The 21,299-nt window shown below is 43.5% G+C and overlaps 1 protein-coding gene across 1 annotated transcript in view; it reads left to right on the forward strand.

Moving 5' to 3' along the window:
* The window catches only part of LOC121582745 (collagen alpha-1(XXVII) chain A-like), a 388,342-nt gene extending 386,247 nt beyond the window's left edge, over window positions 1-2,095 (forward strand). Inside the window, exon 61 of the mRNA XM_041898821.2 lies at window positions 83-2,095. Within this exon, the coding sequence (XP_041754755.1) occupies window positions 83-229 (147 nt within the window). The 3' untranslated portion in view covers window positions 230-2,095. The remainder of the gene's footprint in view (window positions 1-82) is intronic.
* Window positions 2,096-21,299: the final 19,204 nt, after the last annotated feature.

Genomic DNA, 21,299 nt, shown 5'->3' on the forward strand with positions numbered 1-21,299 from the left:
TATGAACAGCAATAGAATGTCAATATATTAATCATAAAATCTGAAACTCTTTTAGTCTGAGTTCTTTGTTTCTTTATTTCAGATGAAGGATGGACGCTGGCACCAGACCCATTTTGTGTTCCATTCCCAGGACCCTAACCTGCTCCCTGTGGTTAACATCTATAACTTACCCAAGACCACACTCGGATCACACTACCACCTGGAGGTTGGCCCTGTGTGTTTCCTGTAAGAGTGTGTATGTCTGTGTGGTTCTGTGTGTGCAGGGATGAACCCTCACTTCTGAACCCCCATGCAGTTGGGGCGAATGGAACAGTCCTCTCTCTCCCTCAAGCACTGTCCAATAAGGACCCCTGCACCCCTCCCTCAACACCCCCTTCTCACCCCTCTCATCAGACTGCAGAAATAGAGGGAAGATATTTGGGGGGCTGGGGGACAAGGAGGAGAAGAAGAGCAAATGAGGAATGGGGGAGTTCTCACACTAATAGCTCCTAAAGAAGAAAATTAGTAATTTCAGGAATGATTTCAACTAAAAACAAGCTGTGGATATCTTCTTGGAGAAAAGGCTTTGCCAAACAGTCTCTCGGGAACAATTAAGTTAAGGGACATCCAGGCTATGTCGATACTGCCAATTCCCCTACTTTTGGAATTATAGTGAGGTATCATACAGTGTGTACTTAATAAATACCAAGGAACAACATTCTGTCCAAGAGAATAATTAAAGTAATTGGGAACAATATTAAACATACTGTACATATATGTGTATTCCGTCACTTTTATAAATGTATATCTTATGTAAAGAAATAAGTGCAATAGAAAATTAGATGATAATTTAATATTTTAGACTTTGATAATGCTGAAGGCTATTTAGGGGTGCTGTTTTATTGTGTGCCTTTGGTGCTTGACTCCGCTCTTGACCCGTGTGAAGTCTTTTTTTAAAGCACATCCTTACCTACCCTAAGTCCCAAACATGAGACCTACACGTCTCTCAGTCTCTGTGCCATGAAGGATATCTGCCTATAATAATTATTACCTTCATGCGTATATCATCACACCAATTAAACTTGATATACTGTCGGGTAGTGCTAATTTTAGGACACACTTCAAGACCATGCTTGACTGTATTGATACCGTACTCTGTATGAAGTGTCAGTCAGATAAGGGATCAGGGCCCGGTTTCCCAAAAACATCTTAAGGCTAAGTTAATCGTAAGAACCATTTAGATGCTTTTGGGAAACCGGGCCCTGGTCACTACCTGCACGGCTGATGCTCACACTCTTTCAGGTGAGGAGTAAGGTGTTTTAGAGGTGTTCATATGTATCCCTCTGCCATTCTCAGAATGCCACTGTTGTAGCATGAAGATTTTACCCTAATTTGTGTAGGGCAAGCTGATCCTACATCTGTGCCTATGGGCAACTTCAACACAGAGCCAGAGCTCTCACCTGTCACAGACAAGTAAGAACAGATTACAGTATGTATCAAGCGTCTCAGAGTCGCAGTGTTGATCTAGGATCAGGTTCCTCCTGTCCATATATAACCATATTCATTATTATCTGAAAAGAAAAACTGATCGTAGATCGGCACTCCTACTCTGAGATGGTTGATACATACAGCCCCTGATCTCCCCACTCACACATGGTTCTGACCAACCTGAGGTGCGAATCTGCTGCTCTAATTACAGGTACTGTATACACTACACATCAACCAATCAAATACACACACCTGCACTGCCATACTATGCTCTCATATATTTTCACACTGCTTCAGTACATGACCCATGAATTCAAATTGCAACTGTGACTAACATGTACACCACAAGACTAGTTTGGGGAGCTAATGCAAGTCTTTGGGTGTCAGGCAAGGTTACTCACCACACAAGAATGGTTCACCTCCTTGAACGACCTCGAATCTGTACTAATGTATTACATTTAGCCAGAGTGAGTCTTGCTTCTTGATCAGATGAACTGTATATGTCACACATTCTCATATTTCTACTGTATGGTACCCAAATCCTTGCAATATTTTTTTATCCTTTTTTAAAAACTAGGCAAGTCAGTTAAGAACAAATTCTTATTTACAATGACAGCCTACCCCGGGCCAATTGTGCGCTTGATTGTGGAATTGAACCAGGGCTTGTAGTGATGCCTCTAGCACTGAGATGCAGTGCCTTAGACCGCTGCGCCACTCGGGAGCCCTATATGGCCAAATAGATTCACCAATTCAAAACCAATTATCATTGCAATTCAGAGGTGCCTCTTATAAGGCAATAGAGATTAGAGATTGAAAACATAATACTTTTGTATGCATAACATTTTTTATTAAAATTAAAATAGTTCTCTCTGTTCGTCTGTACAAATCCCCCACACTTGTAAGTAGAAACGCAACTAATGAAGATAGTGTTATTAGAAAACGTCATATTTGTTAAAAACAAATGTGTATAACTATGCAAGCCTTGTTATATACAGTGGATCCCCTCTTGCTAATTCAATGTTATTTAAATGTTGTAAACGTGGTTGCTGACCAAGCAAGGTGCTCTTTGTCTAAACAATAGTTATTATATCTGATAAGGTTATGTATCAGTTAACCCAACTAGTCTAGGAGTTAATATATTTTTATTTTATTTGTAAATTTGGAGCTCCAGAGAACACATTTATTGCAATGTTAATTGTCTTGATTTTTTTGATTTATTTCACTTTTCTCTATGGTAATCAAACATGTACTGTATACCAGAACTCTGTTCCAGGGATGTCACCAGGACTGGGCTTCCGGGGCTTTAGCGCCGAATGATTTTGGGTAGCCCCGAATCTTTAGCGCTGTAGTTCCGAACTCCGGTCCTGATCACCCCCAAAAGCAGACATTTTTGTTGTTGCCCCGAATAAACGTAGCTGAATCAACTCATTGAGGGCCTGATGATTAGTTGACACGTTTGATCAGGTGTGCTTGTCTGGGGCTAGAACAAAAATGTGTACTGTTGGGGGTACTCGAGGATTGAGTTGGGAACCACTGCTTTAGTGCTGTTGCGATGGTGTAAAAAAATATGTAAACTGAATGCGCCACTTAGTTCATAGAGCCGTGGATACGTGAAACTCCCAAAGTCATAAGGCATCGTTATAATAAATGTAAAGCAATTGCCTTCTGTGGTCAACTAGCCTAGATGATCATTTCAGCACTGTTTTGATTGGGACAGCACCATCGTGCTGCTTTGAGACAAGCATGGATACTCGTCTTTAAATCAATTAATGTCAGATTTTTAGTTTTAACTGAATGGATATTCAGTTACAATTAGGCTGGGAAATGTTAGCTAAGTTGAGGTGAGTGCACATTATCATCAGTCTAGTTTGTTCATCTATTACCAGGACTAATAAGAACATTTTTCTAGCATGTTATGTATAGTCTAGTGGATTATTTTGCTCTCCACTCGCAAAGTAGCCATGACTCCATTCCTGAAAGGTAAGACTCTTATGAACACGTAGGCCTAGGTGTTTTCTGTTTCCCTCTATAATGCTCACCAGCCGTGTATGAGACGTTAGAAGGGACTGTGCCAAAACCACAATTGAAAGCAATGCAGAGCTTCTCTACACACACAATTAGACCTATTACCTGATGAGGTTTTTTATACCACACAAATGACCGAAATTACATGCTACACTGACACTGACATACTGAGACCAATAAACTGAATGATCCTTTTTCAAATCGTGTAAAATGACATATAATTGCATGAAATTATTTTAGAAAAGGCTATTTTTCTCGTAGCCGCAAATACGATTAAATGCCTGGTCTTCAATGTCCGAGTCCAGAATGTTCTGAAACTCTGGTGACGCCCCGGCTCTGTTATATGCTATAACTTGTGTTTAAAAGAAAATTATGTAAATACATGAAAGTTATGTTTTTGTAAATCAGTTTCAAACATAATAAAAGCTAAGAATATGAGAGTAAATTATATATTTACCTGCAAAATATCAGCCAAAAAATATGAAATGACTCATGCATCTCCAAGCAAGATCTATGCCGTTGCCTTTACGTGTCTGTTTGCCTTGCATTTTCAATGTTCAATGTTCAGTTGTTCAATAAATATTTAGAATCTGGGTTTGGTCCATTGGTTTAAACACTTGCATACCCAATAATATATTTTCTAGATTCTGTTGTATATCCGCCAGGGGTCACTATAATGGAGCCAGTCTGATACTGAATCCCAAACCAGTCTGATACAGAATCCCAAACTTCCTCTCACCACTCTGCCCTAGATTTGTGTGTTCACATACGCACCATATGCATCAGTGGAGGCTGCTGAGGGGAGGACGGCTCATAATAATTGCTGGAATGGAGTGAATGGAATGGCATCAAACACATGGAAACCATGTGCTTGATGTATTTGTTACCATTCCACTCCAGCCATTACCACGAGCTCGTCCTCCACAATTAAGGTGCCACCAACCTCCTGTGGCAGTGCTGTTCCAAATCTCGAGGTGGCAGGGGATAAATAGTCCCTCTGATAGCCACTTTGACCTAGCCAGCAACGCTGCAGGCTCCAGGGCAACGTTTTATCCTAGCACGCGCAGCGATATGTTTGGAATTTGCCCAAAAAGACCAGCGTTCAATCCGTGGAGCGCTGTTGGCAATGCCCCATTCATTTAAAGATAATTTCCAATAGAACCGAAATCTGCAGCATTTACCGTGAATGCAATCTCTGTGAATATGGGAACTTTGCGCATTGTTCAATGTTCACTGACTATCCTCAAGATATGAACAATATAATGAATCCTTCACCTATTAACCTATACTGAACAAAAATATAAATGCAACATGCAACAATTTCAAAGATTTCACTGAGTTACAGTTAATATAGGAAATCAGTCAATTTCAATAAATTCATTAGCCCCTTGTCACGGTCACGGTCAGACCAAGGTGCAGCGTGAAATGCATACATGTTTATTGAACAGAATAAACATACAAAACAACAAAAGGCAACGAAACGTGACGTCGGCAGGCTATAAACTAACAAGCTCAAACTCACCGAACACAAACAAGATCCCACAACACAGGCAGGAAAACTGGCTGCCTAAGTATGATCCCCAATCAGAGACAACGAGCGACAGCTGCCTCTGATTGGGAATCACACCTGGCCAAACATAGAAATACAAACATAGAATCCCACACATAGAAAAACACACACATATATTCACACCCTGACCAAACTAACAAGAGTCTATAGGTCAGGGCATGACAGTACCCCCCCCCAAAGGTGCGGACTCCGGCCGCACAAACCTGACTTAACAGGGGAGGGTCCGGGTGGGCTTCCAGCCTCGGTGGCGGCTCCGGCTCCGGGCGTGACGTCTCCTCCCTTACTGACTCCGTGTTGCACCCCTGGACCGGTCTGGACCTCAACGCGGAGCTTCCCCTCTCAGTCCTCCCACGATGCACCGATCCCTGTCTGGACCCTGGTGTGGGAGATTCCGAACCTAGAGAGGGGCTGACGTCTGGACCCGGAGTGGAGCTGCTAACCGGAGCTGAACTAGACACCGGTGGAGCGGACTGCTCTGGCTCCGGCGTGGAGCCGCTGACCGGAGCTGGACTTGGCACCGGTGGAGCGGACTACTCTAGCTCCGGAGTGGAGCAGCTGACCGGAGCTGGACTGGACCCTGGTGGAGCAGAATGCTCTGGCTCCGGAATGGAGCCGCTGACCGGAGCTGGACTAAGGAACTGGTGGAGCGGACTACTCTGGCTCCGGAGTGGAGCTGCTGACCGGAGCTGGACTAGACACCGGTGGAGCGGACTGCTCAGGCTCCGGAGTGGAGCAGCTGACCGGTGCTGGACCAGGCCCCGGTGGAACGAGCACGGGCCGTGCCGGACTGGAAACACGCACCACTGGTCTGGTGCGAGGAGCAGGCACGGGCCGGACCGGACTGGGAACACGCACCACTGGTCTGGTGCGAGGAGCAGGAACGGGCCGGGCCGGACTGGGAACACACACCACTGGTCTGGTGCGAGGAGCAGAAACGGGCCGGGCCGGACTGGGAACACTCACCACTGGTCTGGTGCGAGGAGCAGGAACGGCCCGGGCCAGACTGGGTACACGCACCCCTGGTCTGGTGCGAGGAGCAGGAACGGGCCGGGCCGGACTGGAGACACGCACCACAGGTCTGGTGCGAGGAGCAGGAACGGGCCGGACTGGCGACACGCTCCACTGGTTTGGTGCGAGGAGCAGGCACGGCCGTACCGGACTGGGAACACGCACCACTAACTTGGTGCGAGACGCAGGCACGAGGTGTACCGGACTGGGAACTGACGTTAGAGATCTCCGACTGTACCAGTCTTTCACTCTCCGCGCCCAGTCCTCCTCCCGTGAGGACTCCTCCCTGAGCCCCCACGAGTGCAGTGGTCGGGGCTCCTCTCTGTCGATCCCTGACCACCCTTTTATCCCCCCCAAATACATTTATTGGGGCTGTCTCTCGGGCTTCCTCCTCGGCCGGCGCCTTCTGGGTTGCCGTTGCTTCTTTCCTGCTTGGGCTTCCTCCTTCGCCCAGGGTCCTCCCAAGTCCAAAATGACTTCCCCACCTGTGTCCAGGGTGTCTGCTCCTGGTCACGCTGCTTGGTCCATTTTTGGTGGGATCTTCTGTCACGGTCGTTGATGAACGGGTCAGACCAAGGCGCAGCGTGAAATGCATACATGTTTATTGAACTGAATAAACATACAAAACAACAAAAGGCAACGAAACGTGACGTTGGCAGGCTATACACTAACAAGCCCAAACTCACCGAACACAAACAAGATCCCACAACACAGGCAGGAAAACTGGCTGCCTAAGTATGATCCCCAATCAGAGACAACGAGCGACAGCTGCCTCTGATTGGGAATCCCACCCGGCCAAACATAGAAATACAAACATAGAATCCCCCACATAGAAAAACACACACATATATTCACACCCTGACCAAACTAACTAGAGTCTATAGGTCAGGGCGTGACACCCCTAATCTATGGATTTCACATGACTGGGAATGCAGATATGCATCTGTTGGTCACAGATACCTTTTTTAAAAAGGTGGGGGCGTGGATCAGAAAAACAGCAGTATCTGGTGTGACCACCATTTGCCTCATGCAGCGCAACACATATTCTTCGCATATAGTTGATTAGGGGCGGTAGTCATGGGATCCAGAGCATCCCAAACGTGCTCAATGGGTGATATGACTGGTGGGTATGCAGGCAATGGACGAACTGGGACATTTTCAGGTTCCAGGAATAGTGTACAGATCCTTGCGACATGTGGCTGTGCATTTTCATGCTGAAACATGAGGTGATGGCGGCAGATGAATGGCACGACAATAGGCCTCAGGATCTCATCATAGTATTTCTGTGCATTCAAATTGCCATTGATAAAATGCAATTGTGTTCGTTGTCCGTAGCTTATGCCTGCCCATACCATAACCCCACCGCCACCATGTTCATAACGTTGACATCAGTATAAACCACTCGCCCACACGATGCCATACACGAGGTCTGCGGTTGTGAGGCCGGTTGGACGTACTGCCAAATTCTCTAAAACAACATTAGGGGTGACTTATGGTACAGAAATTAACATTCCATTATCTGGCAACAGCTCTGGTGGACATTTAGGGTGGCCTTTTATTGTCCCCAGCACAAGGTGCACCTGTGTAATGTTCATGCTATTTAATCAGCTTCTTGATATGCCACACCTGTCAGGTGGATGGATTATCTTGGCAAAGGAGAAATGCTCACTAACAGGCATGTAAACACATTTGAGCAGAACATTTTAGAGAAATAAGCTTTTTGTGCTTATGGAACATTTCTGAGATCATTTATTTCAGCTCATGAAACATGGAACCAACACTTTACATGTTGCATTTATATTTTTGTTCAGTGTAGTTTCTTTTGACAGAACTGCTTCTCTTTTAAGGAGAAAAACATTCCAATGGGCACAAACGTCAGTTCAATGTCTAGCTTTGATTTACATTTGATTGAGGTGTAAACTAACATGATTTCAATGTGAAATCAAAAAAATTCAAAATAATGTCATTGGATTTAGGTTGAAAGGTGGGTGAATCGTTTTTTAAATACCCTTATGTTGAATACTTTTTTCAAATCCAATCAGTTTTCCATGTTGATTCAACGTCATCACATATATTTTTTGGGTTGAAATGACATGGAAACAACGTTGATTCAACCGTTCATTTGCCATTCGTTCACTTCCTGACGGCGCTGTGTGTTTTTAGGGTGGGCAACTGACAGATGTCAATTTCGCCTGTTTCTACATGTGGAATCGGTTTGCAAATTATGGCCGGCACTCAGTTCAGATGTGCTAAGCAGAGGTGCTAAGCAAAAACCACATTGAATCTGTTTCATGTTTCATATTTTGAATTTCAAGCATCCAGACCTCAGTCTGGACACTCACATCTGATTTTTTTTATCTGAAGTGTTTCTTTTGCACATGACCTGCCATTACCATGACAACCACCCCCAAATTTAAAGGAAACAGTGACCGGAAATGAGCATTACATCTGTGTGCTACTTCAGAGGCTACATCAGTGTGAATGCACAAATCTGATATGTAAAACCTCAGTGGACAGTCAGAAAAAAATATATGAAAAATTATCAGAATTGGGGTTTTAGGATGGCTGTGTAAACACAGCCTTGGACTTCCTTCTCATGCAACAATTTCAAAGATTTTACTCATATAAGGAAATCAGTCAATTGAAATAAATTCATTAGGCTCTAATTAGGCCCTAATTTGAAGTGAATAATTGCGCCGGAGGGGATGGCTGCCGTTTTACAGGCTCCTAACCAACTGTGCTGTTTTGTGTGTTTTTTCGCATTGTTTGTAACTTATTTTGGACATAATGTTGATGCTACCATCTCTTATGACCGAAAAGAGCTTCTGGATATCAGAACAGCGATTACTCACCTCAAACTGGATGAAGATTTTTCTTGAATGAGTCCGACGCGAATTATATACTGTTTCTCAGAGACCAGGCCCAAATCCCCGTAATTCGCGTGAAGAAAAGACGGAGGTACAGGGGGTGGAGATTGAGGTGCCTTGTGAGAATTTGACGGCGAGTGGGTAACCCACCTCTACCATCCGTTCTATTGGCCAACGTGCAATCACTGGAGAATAAACTGGATGAGCTCCATTTGAGACTATCCTACCAAAGGGACATTAAAAACTGTAACATCTTATGTTTCACCGAGTCATGGCTGAACGACGACACGGATAATATACAGTTGGCTGGGTTTTCCATGCATCAGCAGGACAGGACTGCTACGTCCGATAAGATGAGGGGTGGTGGTGTGTGTCTATTTGTCAATAACAGCTGGTGCGCTCTGTCTAATATTATGGAAGTCTCGAGGTATTGCTCGCCTGAGGTAGAGTACCTCATGATAAGCTGTAGACCACACTATCTACCAAGAGAGATTTCATCTATATTTTTCATAGCCGTCTATTTACCACCACAAACCGATGCTGGCACTAAGACCACACTCAACAAGCTGTATAAGGCCATTAGCAAACAAGAAAACGCTCCTCCAGTAACGGCGCTCCTAGTGGCCGGGGACTTTAATGCAGGTTACTTAAATCCGTTTACCTCATTTCTACCAGCATGTCACATGTGCAACCAGAGGAAAAAAAACTCTAGACCACCTTTACTCCACACAAAGAGACGCATACAAAGCTCTCCCTCTCCCTCCATTTGGCAACTCTGACCATGATTATATCCTCCTGATTACTGCTTACAAGCAAAAACTAAAGCAGGAAGTACCAGTGACTCACTCAATACGGAAGTGGTCAGATGACGTGGATGCTACGCTACAGGACTGTTTTGCAAGCACAGACTGGAATATGTTCCGGGATTCATCCAATGGCAGTGAGGAGCATACCACCTCAGTCACCGGCTTCATCAATAAGTGCATCGACGACATCGTCCCCACAGTGACCGTACATTTATATCCCAACCAAAAGCCAGGCAACATCCACACTGAGCTAAAGGCTGGAGATGCTGCTTTCAAGGAGCGGGACATTAATCCGGACGCTTATAAGAAATCCCGCTATGGCAGTGTGGTGCCAGGACAACAACCTCTCCCTCAACGTGAGCAAGACAAAGGAGAAGATCGTGGACTACAGGAAAAGGAGGGCCAAACACGCCCCCATTCACATCAACAGGGCTGTAGTGGAGCAGGTCGAGAGTTTCATTTTCCATGGTGTCCACATCACTAACAAACTATCATGGTCCAAACACACCAAGAAAGTCGTGAAGAGTGCACAACAATGTATATTCCCCCAGAGGAGACTGAAAAGATTTGGCATGGTTCCCAGATCCTCAAGAAGGTCTACAGCTGCAACATCAAGAGCATCCTGAATGGTTGCATCACCGCCTGGTATGGCAACTGCTCGGCATTCGCCCATAAGGCGCTACAGAGGGTAGTGCGTACAGCCCAGTACATCACTGGGGCCAAGCTTCCTGCCATCCAGGACCTATATACTAGGCGATGTCAGAGGAAGGCCCAAAACATTGTCAAAGACTCCAGTCACCCAAGTCATAGACTGTTCTCTCTGCTACCGCATGGCAAGCGGTACCGGATCGCCAAGTCTAGGTCCAAAAGGCTTCTTAACAGCTTCTACCCCCAAGCCATAAGACTGCTGAACAATTAATCAAATGGCTATTTACATTGACCCCCCCTTACACTGCTGCTACTCGCTGTATATTATGTATGCATAGTCACTTTACCCTTAACTACATGTACAAATTACCTCGACTAACCTGTACCCCCGCACATTGACTCGGTACCCCCTGTATATAGCCCCATTATTGTTATTTTATTGTTACTTTATATTTTATTTTTTACTTTAGTTTATTTAGTAAATATTTTCTTAACTCTGTTTCTTGAACTGCATTGTTGGTTAAGGGCTTGTAAGTAAGCATTTCACGGTAAGGTCTACACCTGTTGTATTCAGCGCATGTGACAAATAAAATGTGATTGATTTGATATATAGATTTCACATGACTGTGAATACAGAAAAGCACGTTGGTCACAGATACCTTAAAAAAAGGTAGGGGCGTGGATCAGAAAACCAGTCAGTATCTGATGTGACCACCATTTGCCTTATGCATCTCTTTCGCATAGAGTTGATCAGGCTGTTGATTGTGGCCTGTGGAATGTTGTCCCACTACTCTTCAATGGCTGTACGAAGTTTCTGAATATTGGCAGGAACTGGAACACGCTGTCGTGCACGTCGTTCCAGAGCATCCCAAACGTGCTCAATGGGTGACATATGCAGGCCAGAACTGGGACATTTTCAGCTTCCAGCAAGTTTGTACAGATACTTGCGACTTGGGGCCAGGCATTATCATGCTGAAACATGAGGTTATGGCGGCGGATGAATGGCACGGCAATGGGCCTCAGGATCTCATCACGGTATCTCTGTGCATTCAAATTGCCATCAATAAAATGCAACAGTGTTCGTTGTCCGTAGCTTATGCCTGCCTATATCATAGCCCTACCAACACCATGGGGCGCTCTTTTCACAATGTTGACATCAGCAAACCGCTTGCCCACACGACGCTATACACGCTGTCTGCCATCTGCCCAGTAGAGTTGAAACCGGGATTCATCTGTGAAGAGCACATATTTACAGCATGCCTGTGGCCATCAATGGTGAGCATTTGCCCACTGAAGTCAGTTACGATGTCGAACTGCAGTCAGGTCAAAACCCTGGTGAGGACGACGAGCACGCAGATGAGCTTCCCTGAGACGGTTTCTGACAGTTTGTACAGAAATTCTTCAGTTGTGCAAACCCACGGATTCATCAGCTGTCCGGGTGGCTCGTCTCAGACGATCCCGCATGTGGAGATCCTGGGCTGGCATTGTTACACGTAGCCTGCGGTTGTGAGGCCGGTTGGAGGTACTGCCAAATACTCTAAAACGACGTTGGAGGCAGCTTATGGTAGAGAACTGAACATTACATTCTCTGGCAACAGCTCTGGCGGACATTCCTGCAGTCAGTATGCCAATTGCACGCTCCCTCAAAACTTGAGACATCTGTGGCAAAACTGCACATTTTAGAGTGGCCTTTATTGTCCTCAGCACAAGGTGCACCTGTGTAATGATCATGCTGTTTAATCATCTTCTTGATATGCCACACCTGTCAGGTGGATGGATTATTTTGGCAAAGGAGAAATGTTCACTAACAGAACATTTGAGAGAAATAAGCTTTTTGTACGTATGGAACATTTCTGGGATCTTTTATTTCAGCTCATGAAACATGGGACCAACACATGTTGCGTTTATATTTTTGTTCAGTATAGTTACAGAGGAGAAAATTCTCTGTTCATTATTGGCTTGAAAAACTTCCTTGCAAAAGTTGCGCTTTTAGCATAGTGGTTTGCCGAAGTTGCTCTCAAAACGTGATTTTAGCAGACAAAGATGCTGCAAACGATATATCGATGGATACTTTAAACTAGGGGTGTGCCGAGTACTCTGACACAGTGAGAATTGTATCGGATATGGAGAATCTTCCAATTCGATTATGACAAGTATTTTTTGTAATTATCCGTGATCAGAAAAAAGTTATGTATCACTGAGAATGGGCGCATATCCGCGGCTATAAACATACCTATGGCTCTTGTAATGTATTTGGCCTGGTCAGAATCAGCTGCGAAGGGCTGCTTGAATACAGATGGGAGACCAAGTGCTGTTTTTCTGTTTCTTCGCATTTCTGTCTTGCTGCGGTGGTAGGAATACTGGGGTGATGTCAGTGTAAATGCGTCAACATGTTAAAGGTGTTGGCAGCTGCATAGGCTATTCTCGTTGAGCAGTTACAACTTACTGTTAACATTTTATCCACAACTCTCCATCCATCGCGTTGTAATCTACTGGGAAGCCAAACTTTTTCAAAACTGGAGATTTTAACAATGCTGGAGGACTCTCCAGTTCTGGTTTATCCACCCCACCACTCACCGTCGTACTGAACTAGTTCCCCTCACAAAATAATAGTTTGAAATGCGCACTAGTAATTTGAGTTCAACCAATGAGCTTCAGCCCCTCATCATATGAGTGACAGCTAGCAAGAGGCACATCATGCACCCAAAGCAGAGCGAGAGAGAGAGAGCAATGATGTGGTGCTCATATTTGTATTGTATTTGTATTTATTATGGATCCCTTCTTGAGGATCTGGGAACCCATGCCAAGGCAGCAGCTACTCTTGGCTCTATGTAGTACTGTGCGCCTTCCATAGTCTGTTCTGGACTTGAGGACTGTGAAGAGACCTCTGGTTGCATGTCTTGTGGGGTATGCATGGGTGTCCGAGCTGTGTGCCAGTAGTTTAAACAGACAGCTCAGAGCATTCAACAAGTCAATACTTCTCACAAATACAAGTAGTGATGAAGTCAATCTCTCCTCCACTTTGAGCCAGGAGAGATTGACATGCATATCATTAATGTTAGCTCTCTGTGTACATCCAAGGGCCAGCCGTGCTGCCCTGTACTGAGCCAATTGCAATTTTCCTAAGTCCCTCTTTGTTGCACCTGACCACACGACTGAACAGTAGTCCAGGTGTGACAAAACTAGGGCCTGTAGGACCTGCCTTGTTGATAGTGTTGTTAAGAATGCAGAGCAGCGCTTTATTATAGACATACTCCTCCCCATCCTAGCTACTGTTGTATCAATATGTTTTGACCATGACAGTTTACAATCAAGGGTTACTCCAAGCAGTTTAGTCTCCTCAACTTGCTCAATTTCCACATTGTTCACTACGAGATTTAGGGTATAGTGAATGATTTGTCCCAAATACAATGCTTTTAGTTTTTTTAATATTTAGGACTAGCTTATTCCTTGCCACCCATTCTGAAACTAACTGCAGCTCTTTGTTAAGTGTTGCTGTCATTTCAGTCACTGTGGTAGCTGACATATATAGGGTTGAGTCATCCGCATACTTTACTAAAATCCAGTGGCATGTCGTTAGTAAAAATTGAAAAAAGTAAGGGGCCTAGACAGCTGCCCTGGGGAACTCCTGATTCTACCTGGATTTAGTTGGAGAGGCTTCTATTAAAGAACACTCTCTTTGTTCTTTTAGACAGGTAACTCTTTATCCACCATATAGCAGGTGGTGTAAAGCCAAAACACATATGTTTTTCCAGCAACAGACTATGATCGATAATGTCAAAAGCCGCACTGAAGTCCAACAAAACAGCCCCCACAATCTTTTTATCATACATTTCTCTCAGCCAATCATCAGTGATTTGTGTAAGTGCTGTGCTTGTTGAATGTCCTTCCCTATAAGCGTGCTGAAAGTCTGTTGTCAATTTGTTTACTGAAAAATAGCATTGTATCTGGTCAAACACAATTTTTCCAAAAGTTTATTAAGGGTTGGGAACAGGCTGATTGGTCAGCTTTTTGAGCCAGTAAAGGGGGCTTTACTATTTTTAGGCAGGGAAATAACTTTTGCTTCCCTCCAGGCCTGAGGGCATACACTTTTTAGTAGGATTAAATTGAAGATATGGCAAATAGGAGTGGCAATATTTTCCGCTATTATCCTCAGTAAATTTCCATCCAAGTTGTCAGACCCCGGTGGCTTGTCATTGTTGATAGACAAACATTTCTTCACCTCTTCCACACTCACTTTACAGAATTCAAAATTGTCTTTCATAATTTGGTCAGACACACTTGGATGTGTAGTGTTAGCGTTTGTTGCTGTCATGTCATGCCTAAGTTTACTAATCTTGCCAATGAAAAAATCATTAAAGTAGTTGGCAATATCAGTGGGTTTTGTGATGAATGAGCCATCACCATAGCAACACCCACCCGTAGTATGCGTTCCAGCAGGTATATCTCACTGGTCATCCCCAAAGCCAACACCTCCTTTGGCCACCATTCCTTCCAGTTCTCTGCTGCAAATGACTGGAACGAACTGCAAAATTCTCTGAAGCTGGAGACACTTATCTCCCTCACTAACTTTAAGCAACAGTTGTCAGAGCAGCTTACCGATCACTGCACCTGTACACAGCCCATCTGTAATTAGCCCACCCAACTACCTCATCCCCATATTGTTATTTACATTGTTATTTATTTTGCTCATTTGCACCCAGTATCTCTATTTGCACATCATCTTCTGCACATCTATCACTCCAGTGTTAATACTAAATTGTAATTATTTTGCACTATGGCTTATTTATTGCCTTACCTCCATAACTTACTACATTTGCACACACTGTATATAGATTTTCTATTGTGTTATTGACTGTACGTTTTTGTTTTTGTTTATTCCATATGTAACTCTGTGTTGTTGTTGTTGTTTTTATCGCACTGCTTTGCTTTATCTTGGCCAGCTCGCAGTTGTAAATGAGAACTTGTTCTCAACTGTCTTACCTGGTTAAATAAAGGTGGAGAAAAAAAAAATAAAATAAAAAGATTTTGATTCAATAAATGATGGAGCATTGTTAGCCTTTTTGCCCAATATTGAAGGTGCTCCAAAGCTTTTTACCATCTTTCTTTATATCATTTATCTTTTTTTCATAGTATAGTTTCTTCTTCATTTTATTCAGTTTAGTCACATGATTTCTCAATTTGCAATACGTTTGCCAATCGGTTGTACAGACCTATTTGCCATCTCTTTTGCCTCATCCCTCTCAACCATACATATTTTCAATTCCTCATCAATCCACAGGGATTTAACAGTTTTTACAGTCATTTTCTTAATGGGTGCATACTTATTAGTAACTGGGATAAGCAACTTCATAAATGTGTCAAGTGCAGCGTATGGTTTCTCGTCATTACACACCACGGACCAACAAATATTCTTCACATCAACAACATAGGAATCACTACAAAACGTATTGTATGACCTCTTTTATACAATATTAGGCCCAGCCTTTGGAATTTTGGTTTTCCTAGATATGGCTACTATATTGTGATCACTACATCCGATGGATTTGAATACTGCTTTCAAACTAATTTCTGCAGCATTAGTAAAGATATGATCAATACATGTTGATTATTTCATTCCTGTACTGTTTGTAACTACCCTGGTAGGTTGATTGATAACCTGAACCAGGTTGCAGGCACTGGTTACAGTTTGAAGCTTTCTCTTGAGTGGGCAGCCTGATGAAAGCCAGTCAATATTTAAATCACCCAGAAAGTATACCTCTCTATTGATATCACATACATTATCAAGCATTTCTCACATGTTATCCAGATACTGACTGATAGCACTTGGTGGTCTGTAGCAGCTTCCCATCAGAATGGGCTTTAGGTGAGGCAGGTGAACCTATAGCCATATTACTTCAACATTATTAACATTAGAATATCTCTAAACTTTACAGGAATGTGGTTCTGAATATAACAGCCACACCTCCACCTTTGGCATTTCTGTATTTTCTGTAGATCTTATAACAATTTATTGCTACCACTGTATATCTATAGCCTATTGTTTATGTATATTGTTTACGGTGAGACTGTACACGCTACCTTGAAATGCAGATAGATCATACGAAAATTGAGGTGGCATTACCTACTTTTATTCATTTAAGAAATGTCAGCTGTGTAGCAGAGCTTCACTAAAAGTAATGCCAGCAAGGTATAATGCAAATCTGCAGGCGCAGAATAAAATGTAGCCTACAGGCGGTTTGACAGTTTGATTGATCAGACAATGCAGGCTCTTCTACACCCCCAACACTTGAAGAGAGGGGGCTTTCCTCACAAGTGTTAGGTGTGTTGGCCAGCCTGCATGCCGGGAAGGGTGGGGGGCAAAATGTTCTAGAATGGTGCAGTCTTACCTCAAACCGATGCAAGCACTGGATGGAATTTTTGCAGAAATGTCTTCTTCCTGCGACGGGTTCTCCTACCATGGCATTGCAAACAGCATTGTGCTACACACAATATTCTTGGCCACCATATAGCTGTATGTCGGGTGTTGATTTATTTATTTAAATTATCATAACATTCCAATGAATAGCCTATGCCTACGTTAACAAAGAAGGCCCAGATGTACCCTACATTTGTTTTAGAAAGTGGTTTGTTTTATTTGATCCTGTTCTATTTTTGCCTCGGTGATTCAGGCGGTTTCAAACCCCAACTAAATAAATAAAAATGAAATGAAAATATATTCAGCTGATGATGTTGTCATTGTCACAGCCTACACAAGAAATAACGAATATTGATAACCATCTAGATGTATCTCATCTTCTCCCTTCGTCGCTTGTGGACGTCAACCGCTCTGTGGCAACGCCCCCAAACACAGCGAGCCAGACTACAGCCGAGCCATACTCACGAAGGGAACTCATACAACGCTCGCAATAGCACTAGCTAGCTGCTGTCGGGAGACACCGACTCTACGCCGAAAATTTCAGAACTCAAGAACTTGGATACCTGCTTAGCCCGGAATAGCTAATAAACGTTTCCAGGGCTGTAGAATCTGTGTTTATTACGCTCTTGTCTGGGACAATATGGACAATTCTGTGCGAATTTATGGGGAAAACGCAGATTGGAACTTTCTCGTTCTAAACTCCTATGGCAGGACGCTGCACGGGCCTAATGGATGTTTCACCGCCTTGTCATCGGTCCCTATCCGAATGGCCTATGCTACATGGAACAACGAAGTCGTCTCCATCTGCTTCTCCTTCTCCATCCTGTAGTGAAGTAGACGGAGAACAGCAAGAAGAATGTTCCAATCAGCGATGGTCTCATGTCACAAGTCGTGGAAACCGAAGGCAGCGGCATGCTGCTAAGCGGATGGGAGGGAATGCGAGAGTTTCGGAGCAGATTGACATAAGGAATAGCTTCGCTGCACTGGTGCCTGATCTACCTGCACCTTCATCGCTGGGACTGCCTGTGTCTGTGATGGCGGTGTTAACTCCAACTATGCTGACTCCAGCAGTGGCTTCGTCGTCGAGTTCGACTCCTTTTCCTCTCTCTAGATCTGACGGGGCACTGCCTGCTGTGGGGGGTCTGGACCTATCACCAGGAGCAGCAGGCATACAGTATTCTGCTTCTCTTGGGCCTGTGAAAAGCTCCGGCTGTTGTATTGGGCAGTTCAACTGTGAGAAATGTCTCAGTCCCTGGAGCAAAAACGTTGTTCTATCTAGGAGCACGAGTAGAGGGCATCAATAAGCTGCTCCCAAACATTTATCAGGAAATTTAGTCTATCATAGTTCATGTGGGATTCAATGACATTATGAAGGGCAGCTCAGAACAGCTAAAGATGGATTTTAAAGAAGTGATTGGGTCACTACTTGACACCAACAAACGCGCCATAATATCTGGCCCTCTGCCCTCCCTAAATCGTGGCATTGAACGGTTCAGCAGACCTTTAGCCCTCCATAACTGGCTACGAGACTATTGCAGCTCTGTGGGTGTAACATGTATTGACAATTGTGATACCATCTGGAAACAAAGCTCGTATTATAAGGAGGATGGGATCCACCCAAATAATTTGGGTTCCTGGATCCTTTCACAGCATTATAAGGCTACGTTGAGACAATGACTTATCAATGACCCAATCCCAGCTCATTAAATCCCTACCATTGTGTTGCTGAGTTGTCATAATGTTTCAGCAAATGTATATTATCCCAGGTGCGCTGGACGACACACTGTATGTAACCTAATGTACAGTGGGGAAAAAAAGTATTTAGTCAGCCACCAATTGTGCAAGTTCTCCCAATTAAAAATATTTCAGAGGCCTGTAATTTTCATCATAAGTACACGTCAACTATGACAGACAAATTGAGAAAAAAAAATCCAGAAAATCACATTGTAGGATTTTTAATGAATTTATTTGCAAATTATGGTGGGAAATAAGTATTTGGTCAACTACAAACAAGCAAGATTTCTGGCTCTCACAGACCTGTAACTTCTTCTTTAAGAGGCTCCTCTGTCCTCCACTCGTTACCTGTATTAATGGCACCTGTTTGAACTTGTTATCAGTATAAAAGACACCTGTTCACAACCTCAAACAGTCACACTCCAAACTCCACTATGGCCAAGACCAAAGAGCTGTCAAAGGACACCAGAAACAAAATTGTAGACCTGCACCAGGCTGGGAAGACTGAATCTGCAATAGGTAAGCAGCTTGGTTTGAAGAAATCAACTGTGGGAGCAATTATTAGGAAATGGAAGACATACAAGACCACTGATAATCTACCTCGATCTGGGGCTCCACGCAAGATCTCACCCCGTGGGGTCAAAATGATCACAAGAACGGTGAGCAAAAATCCCAGAACCACACGGGGGGGACCTAGTGAATGACCTGCAGAGAGCTGGGACCAAAGTAACAAAGCCTACCATCAGTAACACACTACACCGCCAGGGACTCAAATCTTGCAGTGCAAGACGTGTCCCCCTGCTTAAGCCAGGCCCGTCTGAAGTTTGCTAGAGTGCATTTGGATGATCCAGAAGAGGATTGGGAGAATGTCATATGGTCAGATGAAACCAAAATAGAACTTTTTGATAAAAAATCTACTCGTCGTGTTTGGAGGACAAAGAATGCTGAGTTGCATCCAAAGAACGCCATACCTACTGTGAAGCATGGGGGTGGAAACATCATGCTTTGGGGCTGTTTTTCTGCAAAGGGACCAGGACGACTGATCCGTGTAAAGGAAAGAATGAATGGGGCCATGTAGCGTGAGATTATGAGTGAAAACCTCCTTCCATCAGCAAGGGCATTGAAGATGAAACGTGGCTGGGTCTTTCAGCATGACAATTATCCCAAACACACCGCCCGGGCAACGAAGGAGTGGCTTCTTAAGAAGCATTTCAAGGTCCTGGAGTGGCCTAGCCAGTCTCCAGATCTCAACCCCATAGAAAATCTTTGGAGGGGAGTTGAAAGTCCGTGTTGCCCAGCGACAGCCCCAAAACATCACTGCTCTAGAGGAGATCTGCATGGAGGAATGGGCCAAAATACCAGCAACAGTGTGTGAAAACCTTGTGAAGACTTACAGAAAACGTTTGACCTGTGGCATTGCCAAAAAGGGTATATAACAAAGTATTGAGAAACTTTTGTTATTGACCAAATACTTATTTTCCACCATAATTTGCAAATAAATTCATAAAAATCCTACAATGTGATTTTCTGGAAAAAAATTCTCATTTTGTCTGTCATAGTTGACGTGTACCTATGATGAAAATTACAGGCCTCTCTCATCTTTTTAAGTGGGAGAACTTGCACAATTGGTGGCTGACTAAATACTTTTTTTCCCCACTGTATGTCCCTTTTACTGCCCTGAATGCCTCTGCTGATCCTACAGCTATTGTATGCAGTAATCATGTGCCTATGAACCAGAGTTATACTGTTAGCAGTGAGGCGGTGTGCCCTAGCAAGATGTCCACTGTGTGCAGCTCACCCTGCAGAAACATAAATAACCTGAGCACCTCTGCTAAACTTCTCAGTAAAGCAATAAAAAATAACCAAGCATTCCAGAAAAGTGCAAAAAAAAATAGCCCATATTAACATATGTAGCTTAAGAAACAAAGTTCATGAAATCAATAATTTGCTAGTAACAGATGACATTCATATTCTAACAATCTCTGAAACTCACTAAGATAATACCTTTGATGATACAGTGGTAGCAATACTTGGCTATAACATCTACAGAAAATACAGAAATGCCAAAGGTGGAGGTGTGGCCGTTTAAATTCAGAACCACATTCCTGTAAAGCTTAGAGAGGATCTCATGTTAAATACTGTTGAAGTAATATGGCTACAGGATCATCTGCCTCACCTAAAGCCCATTCTGGTGGGAAGCTGCTATAGACCACCTAGTGCTAACAGTCAGTATCTGGATAACATGTTTGATAATGTATGTGATATCAACAGAGAGGTATATTTTCTGAGTGATTTAAATATTTACTGACTTTCATCAGGCTGCCCACTCAAGAGAAAGCTTCAAACTGTAACAAGTGCCTGCAACCTGGTTCAGGTTATCAGTCAACCTACCAGGGTAGTTACAAACAGCACAGGAAGGAAATCATCAACATGTATTGAACAATATTTACTAATGCAGCAGTAATTTCCTTCAAAGCAGTATCCTAATCCATCGGATGTAGTGATCACAATATAGGAGCCATATCTAGGAAAACTAAAGTTCCAAAGGCTGGGCCTAACATAGTTTATAAGAGGTCATACAATAAGTTTTGTAGAGATTCTTATGTTGATGATGTAAAGAATATTTGTTGGTCCGTGGTGTGTAATGAGAAGCAACCAGATGATGCACTTGACATATTTATGAAATTGCTTTTTCCCATTTACTAACAAGCATGCGCCATTAATAAAAATAACTGTAAAACGGTTAAATCCCCGTA

Source organism: Coregonus clupeaformis, chromosome 15, assembly GCF_020615455.1.
Source record: "Coregonus clupeaformis isolate EN_2021a chromosome 15, ASM2061545v1, whole genome shotgun sequence".
Lineage (NCBI taxonomy): Eukaryota > Metazoa > Chordata > Actinopteri > Salmoniformes > Salmonidae > Coregonus > Coregonus clupeaformis.